The sequence below is a fragment of the Electrona antarctica genome, assembly GCF_951216825.1.
Source record: "Electrona antarctica genome assembly, chromosome: 2".
NCBI classification, from domain to species: Eukaryota; Metazoa; Chordata; class Actinopteri; order Myctophiformes; family Myctophidae; genus Electrona; species Electrona antarctica.
Genome location: NC_136807.1, coordinates 1,867,124 through 1,875,818, shown reverse-complemented (window position 1 = coordinate 1,875,818; position 8,695 = coordinate 1,867,124). Strand labels below are relative to the sequence as shown.

The 8,695-nt window shown below is 45.6% G+C and overlaps 1 protein-coding gene across 2 annotated transcripts in view; it reads right to left on the bottom strand.

Moving 5' to 3' along the window:
- Positions 1–8,151, bottom strand: part of nsfl1c (NSFL1 (p97) cofactor (p47)) — a 21,132-nt gene extending 12,981 nt beyond the window's left edge. For both annotated transcript variants that reach the window (XM_079521580.1, XM_079521581.1), the window contains exons 1-3: positions 7,992–8,151; positions 5,619–5,731; positions 4,074–4,151 (exon numbers count right to left, since the gene is read on the bottom strand). In XM_079521580.1, coding sequence (XP_079377706.1) covers positions 4,074–4,151; positions 5,619–5,731; positions 7,992–8,093 — 293 coding nt within the window. In that variant the 5' untranslated portion in view covers positions 8,094–8,151. The remainder of the gene's footprint in view (positions 1–4,073; positions 4,152–5,618; positions 5,732–7,991) is intronic.
- Positions 8,152–8,695: the final 544 nt, after the last annotated feature.

Genomic DNA, 8,695 nt, shown 5'->3' with positions numbered 1-8,695 from the left:
GCATGTATTCTCTGCTGCGATTAGGAAATGCGGATGTGAAATTACTGCCGCTGAAGCGAACACATCGTGAAACTGACTTACGTGGCCAGTTAAGACCGATATGAGGTTATAGGGGACTTACGTGGCCGGTTAAGACTGATATGAGGTTATAGGGGACTTACGTGGCCGGTTAAGACTGATATGAGGTTATAGGGGACTTACGTGGCCGGTTAAGACTGATATGAGGTTATAGGGGACTTATGTGGCCGGTTAAGACTGATATGAGGTTATAGGGGACTTACGTGGCCGGTTAAGACTGATATGAGGTTATAGGGGACTTACGTGGCCGGTTAAGACTGATATGAGGTTATAGGGGACTTACGTGGCCGGTTAAGACTGATATGAGGTTATAGGGGACTTACGTGGCCGGTTAAGACCGATATGAGGTTATAGGGGACTTACTGGCCGGTTAAGACTGAGGTTAGGGTTAGAGATAGGGTTAGTTATCAACTAAAATGGAAATTGAAAGTTAGTGCTCATACATAATAGTTACATGCTGAAAGGTAATTGCTACATATTGTATCCTATGATGTGTTCAACATATTATTAAGTGTCCCAGGTGGTATGCAGTGGCTGGTGTTGTCAGCTTCGTTTAGACATTTCCAGCAAAGTCTGCCATGTGGTACTAATGTTGTATATTAATCATCTTAGGCCTCACTCAGACCTTTACTGCATTGCTGTATGCTTGTTGGATGAATATTGTGTAGTGTCATGGCCGCCCCAATGCATTTCCAATGGAAGTCACATGGTTTGTAGTCCACATTTTGGACTACAAGCTGTTGTATGGCTTTCGGCTGTGTTTCGACTGCGCCCCTCCCCCTCATACAACACAAATGTTGTGTCAAACCATGTGACTCCCATTGGAAATGCATTGGGGCGGCCATGACACTACACAACATTCATCCAACAAGCATACAGCAATGCAGTAAAGGTCTGAGTGAGGCCTTACTGTGCATCCTTCAAACATGAGGTCCTTGGCAACACCCTGCCCTAATGGCTGAAGAAAGGACTGTGCTGTGGGAACAGCAAGCGACGACACACCCCTCCCTTAAAAAAATGGCCCACAGCGGCAGCGCAGCGCAGCAGCACAATGTGATGATGCTGCAGAAAGCATCATCTATATGCCACGCCACCCGGTAGCAGTGAATGGAGTGGAACCATCATCTATATGCCACGCCACCCGGTAGCAGTGAATGGAGTGGAACCATCATCTATATGCCACGCCACCCGGTAGCAGTGAATGGAGTGGAACCATCATCTATATGCCACGCCACCCGGTAGCAGTGAATGAAGTGGAACCAGAAAGCATCATCTATATGCCACGCCACCCGGTAGCATCATCTATATGCCACGCCACCCGGTAGCATCATCTATATGCCACGCCACCCGGTAGCATCATCTATATGCCACGCCACCCGGTAGCATCATCTATATGCCACGCCACCCGGTAGCATCATCTATATGCCACGCCACCCGGTAGCATCATCTATATGCCACGCCACCCGGTAGCATCATCTATATGCCACGCCACCCGGTAGCATCATCTATATGCCACGCCACCCGGTAGCAGTGAATGGAGTGGAACCATCATCTATATGCCACGCCACCCGGTAGCAGTGAATGAAGTGGAACCAGAAAGCATCATCTATATGCCACGCCACCCGGTAGCATCATCTATATGCCACGCCACCCGGTAGCATCATCTATATGCCACGCCACCCGGTAGCATCATCTATATGCCACGCCACCCGGTAGCATCATCTATATGCCACGCCACCCGGTAGCAGTGAATGGAGTGGAACCATCATCTATATGCCACGCCACCCGGTAGCAGTGAATGGAGTGGAACCAGAAAGCATCATCTATATGCCACGCCACCCGGTAGCAGTGAATGGAGTGGAACCAGAAATAGTTTGGTGCATTCTGGAATCACAGAAAGCCGTTTAGGAAAATTACACCTCTCAGATTCTAGGGGACATTCTAGGTTAAGATACAGAGAGATAGGCGTGCCTAAGGTTATAATACAGCGTAGAAAAAGACTGGGACTACCCCTTCAGGGTAGAAGTGCAGGACAGACGAAAATAAAATAATAACATATGCACGTATGTTAATATTTTATTGTATTTTTACTCTTTGAATGCTCTTTCTTGCACTCATTATTCTATCCTTTGTTTGCTGTGTTTGCTGTGTTTTGTTGTTTGAATGTTATGCTATCTATGCTGCTGCATTGTCTGTAAGGAAGCCAAACTAAAATAAGTTGTACTCTTATGTACCTGTAGTGTACACAAGATGTAACAATAAAGTACACCCTCCTTGTTACAGGGGTAGGTTTATATGTACCTGTACACAAGATGTAACAATAAAGTACACCCTCCTTGTTACAGGGGTAGGTTTATATGTACCTGTAGTGTACACAAGATGTAACAATAAAGTACACCCTCCTTGTTACAGGGGTATGTTTATATGTATGCCAGTGGTGTAAGCTCTGAACTCATTGTTTCGTGAAAGCAATGACAATAAAGATCTCTTTCCATCTTTCTACTGCAACAATGTAGTGACACACATTGGACTGGACAATGGCGAGTCCATGACTCATTATAAGCATTCATTCATTTAGTTTCCATTTAGTTTACGTCAGTGGAAAAAGGTAGTCGAACATTTTTCGGCTTAGTTTTAGTAGACAAAAACAACACTGGGTCTAAGCAACCGAACCGTCGACCAAATAAAGAGCAACATTTTTTGGCAAGTGTCTGACAGTGTGTCCGACGGTGTGTCCGACGGTGTGTCCGACGGTGTGTCCGACAGTGTGTCCGACAGTGTGTGGACAGTGTGTCCGACAGTGTGTCCGACAGTGTGTCCGACAGTGTGTCGGACAGTGTGTCCGACAGTGTGTGGACAGTGTGTCCGACAGTGTGTCCGACAGTGTGTCCGACAGTGTGTCCGACAGTGTGTGGACAGTGTGTGGACAGTGTGTGTGACAGTGTGTCTGACAGTGTGTGGACAGTGTGTCTGACAGTGTGTCCGACAGTGTGTCCGACAGTGTGTCCGACAGTGTGTCCGACAGTGTGTCCGACAGTGTGTCCGACAGTGTGTGGACAGTGTGTCCGACAGTGTGTCCGACAGTGTGTCCGACAGTGTGTGGACAGTGTGTCTGACAGTGTGTCTGACAGTGTGTCTGACAGTGTGTCTGACAGTGTGTCGGACAGTGTGTCGGACAGTGTGTCGGACAGTGTGTCGGACAGTGTGTCGGACAGTGTGTCGGACAGTGTGCGGACAGTGTGCGGACAGTGTGCGGACAGTGTGCGGACAGTGTGCGGACAGTGTGCGGACAGTGTGTGGACAGCGTGTGGACAGCGTGTGGACAGCGTGTGGACAGCGTGTGGACAGCGTGTGGACAGTGTGTGGACAGTGTGTGGACAGTGTGTGGACAGTGTGTGGACAGTGTGTGGACAGTGTGTGGACAGTGTGCAGGACCTCTCCTTTGTCTTTCAAAAGACACCCTTTCCATCGAGTCATGACTCAGGCTTGGCTTCAGTTTAAATGCTCATCAACAAAGAGCAGCTGGACTCAAACCGGGCAGACTCACCGTTATTACGCACATCACTGGCTTAAAGCATTATGTTATACTTTAGCCGTTGAAAGATAGCAGATCTACAAGCTCATAGCTTGTATTCTTCAAGAAAATAGTACAATTTAGGCATTTAGCAGACGCTCTTAATCCAGAGCGACTTACATTAGGCAAGAACAAAAGTATGGGAATACATCACATATATAAAATGCATTTATCATGAAACATGCGTAAGCTAAGAACGTAACTAGAACATATCTATATAATGACACTATACATATAAACTATACATATATACTATACTATGCTATACATATGTACTATGATGTGCTATGACTACATACAATGCAATTATTGTGCTGTCTACATGACATGCTATAAGTCTGTTTCAAATGCTATCTAAGTCTAAAAAGTGCTATAAGGGGGTAGGATAAGTACTACCAGTACAACAGATTGACAGACTCACCTCTGGCCTTCCTCTTCGTCACTCTCGTCCTCTGCCTCGTGCATCAAATCTCTGAAGGAGGTCACTCTGGGCTGAACACTATGAACACAAAGTCAATGGTCAATGTTTTTTAAGGGGAAGTGATTGGTCATCGTTCACCCAACACCGCTGAAGTGCCCTTGAGCAAGGCACTGAACCCCCAACTGCTCCAGTGGAGCAGCTTAGTGGCCGACAGTATGAGACTGAGGTTGTACTGGTCAGCTCCCAGGTTTTAATGTGTGTGTCTGTCTGTGTGTGTGTTTCTATGTGCAGGGCATTGCTGAAAATTAGCACTTGTGCTCAACTACTACTGAGCACAAGTAAATGGTGCATTTTTATATAGCGCCTTTATCCAAGGCGCTTTACATAGATTGTGCATTACATTCACCCATTCACACACACATTCATACACCGATGGCAGCGGAAACCATGCAAGGCACAAACTAGCACATCAGGAGCAATTTGGGGTTCAGTGTCTTGCTCAAGGACACTTCGACAGTAACTCTGGGGGAGCCCGGGTTTGAACTGGCAACCTCACGGTTACGATCCAGCCACTCTACCCCTGAGCCACCGCCCCAAGTGTGCAAAGTGTCAAAATTGTGCATTTATATAGAGCCTTTATCCAAGGCGCTTTACATAGACATTCACCCATTGACACACCGATGGCAACGGAAACCATGCAAGGCACCAACCTGCACATCAGGAGCAATTAGGGGTTCTTCGACACCAACTCTGGGGGAGCCCACAGGGTTCGAACTGGCAACCTTGCGGTTACCATCCGGCCACTCTACCCCTGAGCCACCGCCGCCCAAGTACAATTAAGTTACAAGTTGAAGACGAATTTGCATGATCAATACTAGAGTTACATTACGGTATACGAAAACAACGTAAAATAATACAGACATATGCCAATGCCAGTTTCAATACATATGGCATACTATTCTGTTAATAAACGAATCAAAGCTTGTGCCATGATTAGGGGTATACATACGCAACCACGTATGGAAACACTACACAGTACATAAAAATCACTAGTGCGAAGTGTGAAGTGAGGGGCGCTAATTAAAGTGTAACTCATGTTGCTATGATTAGGTGATGTAAAACAGACAAAACAAACATTAAATAATATTTATTGTTAATGGCATTTAATGTTTGTGTTAGGGACAAGATGACGTAAATTTCCCTTCATTGTCAATGGCGTTTGTTTAACTGGCAACAAAGTCTTATGCACACCTATATGCTCTGAGACGGGTGCGTAGGCAGGGCTCAATGTACTCAGAAAAAACTGGCAATACGAACCCTTTATCTAACGTTTCGGTCAAGGACCTTCAGGTGAGGTGCCTGAAGAAGGTCTTTGACCGAAACGTTGCCTAAATAAAGTTCGTATTGCAAGTGCAGACGGTGTGCGGGTCTTTGCACACTTTGTGTGTGTATTTTTCTGAATGTTTGTTTAACTAAAAACAAACATTGAACCCGCCCCTCAACGATACACAGAGCAATAAAGAGAAGAACAAGTGTGAACGTTACCTGGGGGGAGGACCCGTGGACCGCGACACAGAGCCTCCACTTCCACTCTCCGGCTGGGGAAGGGTCACGATGTCATCTTCACCGCCATCCTCAAAGAAACTAGCCAGTGCAAGCTGGAGGAGGAGACAGAATCAGTGGTGTTTTTGGCAGCAAATTTCGATTTTAGTTTTAGTCATAGTCTCTTGAATAGTTTATTTAGTTTGTCACATTTTAGTGTTAGTCTAGTTTTTGTCGACTAAATCAACAGTTGATTTAGTCGAACAAAATGTATTTTGGCGGGCCTTGATGCTGTCGTAATGACTGTTTCTTTTCACTTGCTGAAAATAGCCGATCTACAAGCCCACAACGTGCCGCGCTGCGACGAACATTTTTCTTCTTAGTTTTAGTCGACGAAAACAACACTGGACAGAATTCAACTCATGGAGCCATGGCCTCGCATCACTTACAGCAACAGCCACACCCACAACACCAAAGTTCAACAAACCACACCCACAACACCAGAGGGAGTTCAACAAACCATGTGCAACCCAGATTCGGCACAAACGTCAAGGGACTAAATTAATTTCGCTCCTACCAACAGTCATTACCACATGTGAATCCCTCGACTCCTTCAAAACTGCTCTCAAAGGGCACCTACGGGCGGCTGCAATTCGAAACTGGCCCCCGTAAAATCTGAATCCCCAACCCACCCCTTTTCCCCCTCACTGTATGTTTCCCCCCCCTTTTTACCTCCTTTATGAAGATTTCCTGTTTTGGGCATATAGAAGTGTACGTATATTTGTACGTCTCTAAATGTTATGATGAATTGAACAAGGTGGACCCTCTTGTAAACAAGTGTAGTGCTTTATTGGTCGTCCACTCACAGTTAACAGTTTTTTGTGTTGAGTTGTGCTTGAAATGTACTGTAATTCTGCAAACTGTTAATAAATACTTCAATCAATCAATGGCCTCACGTCACTTACAGCTGTTATCCATCACTTACGACACTAGTTAGACACTGTTACTTGGCGATGGATTTTTGAATACAACCCAAGTGTGGAATCAAAGCGTTATAATTGGCCTGATAAACCAGCCCATACTGTCGCAATCCAGGGCTGATGTTGCAGTTGCACTGCGTCTGTCCTCCTGTCATTTTGACCAGTGGTCCCGGGACCACCAGTGGTCCTTTGAGGGGGTTCCAGGTGGTCCCCAGCTAAATGATAGTTTGGTTAACCAAATGGACCCTTAGATCTTTAACTATTGAGTGTAAAACGAAACCAAATTGACCCGGGAGGGTCCATTTGGTTTCATGTTACACTCTCAAGAGTTAAAGTATTGTTCAAGAACTGCATTACTTAATTTACAAGAAGAATTGTTATCCGTTGTCTCTCCTATGCTACCAACATCCATTTGGAAAGAATATGGACAAATTCCAACAACAACAACAAATATTCTTTAGTTTTGGGTCTGAATCCGAGGCTAAACGTCATCAAATGGTGGTCCGTGCCCTCAAATACAAAACAAATAATGGGCCTTTAGTATGAAAAGGGTTGAAAACCCGTCTGATTTTGACAATGTAGCCATAATGTGGCTAGCGGTGTATGCTAGCACGACTCAACCAAACAGTTAAAGAACAACATGGCTCAATGGAACAACACAACGTGAGACGGTGACGTTCATATGCGTGTCCCGTGAACCCCACGGCATGATATCTATGTTTATAATCTTTAACATGACAGTTTAAAACTGTACAATATTTAGTTTAAGCCCCAACGTCCATTGTTGAAAGAAAGGGTGACTTGCACAAAAGCGCCGGCAAAACCAAACCGGTGGCTAACCGTTAGCCCAGCGTGCTAACAGGCAGAGCCATACTGTAAAGACAGAGTTAATACGACAACTGCGTTCACTTCATGGGGCTTCAGTCCAATGGCGGCTCTCCTACATAGACTTCTATTGAGCATGGGGACAACCAACTGGGACAAGTCCTGGACCGAAATGCATTAGACCCAGGGCAACAGCCCAGCTGTAATGATCTTTAAATCCCTTTATTTTAGATTGTTTTGTAGTAATAGTACAACATAAACATTAAAGAGACTTTAGTTGTCACTGTATAATACTTTAAAACAGTTGACATGTTGCACACATGCTTAAAAATAGCTCTTATTTGCGCCGCCCTCGTTGAAAACAATGTATTTCCAACTCCAGCTTGTCTCAGTTCAGGCTGCATGAACAGCGCTCGGTTTCTGCCCCCTCAATGTCGTAACTCTTCTACTAGATGGCTCTGCTAATAGACTGACAACTAACTGACACTGTACGCTGTTGTTATTCCAGTTAAAACACAGTTATGGACCTCTCCGTGTTGAACCCAGCTCAACGCAGAGGGTGGTAACGAACCTGCAGGTTCCACCCCGCGGACTCCAAGAAGAACCTGGCCCTCTCTTCGTCCACATCGGTGACAGTAACGAACTCCCTCACCGACTCCTCTTGGTTCGCCATTTTGGATGTGCGGCGGTGCTCTAGTCTGCGATAAGGGTTTCCGGCTCCACCTGGGGAAACAAAGCGACACCGTACAGTGGTTCCTATCCGGAGAGTAGCTCAGTGGTTTTCAACCAGTGGTCCGGGGACCACCAGTGGTCCTTGACGAGAATACGAGACAACTCACACCCTTGAGGAGAGGATTCAAGGTGGTCCTCAGCTAAATGATGGAGAGTTGATAACCAAATGGCCCCTTGAGAGCGTAAAATGAAACCATGGTTTAATTGTACACTCTTAGTGGCAGCGGTGGCCGAACGGATAGCGGAGCGGTCTTGATACCGGAAGGTCGCCAGTTCGAATCAGCGGTCCGACACGTTAAAATTACCACCGCTGAAGTGCCCTTGAACAAGGCATTGAACCACTACGATGAAATGTGTTCTATGAGCAGGGCCTGGCTGGAAACAAGTTCTTGAGCTTAGCCCAGATACCCTGGGTAAATATAGTAATCATTTCATTTAATTTCATTTCTCAAGGGTTAAATTGTTGTTAAACATCTGAAGTAGGCCTACTTAATTTAAAACAAGTCTACACAATTACTGAATTAGAGAATGCAAAATAATTGT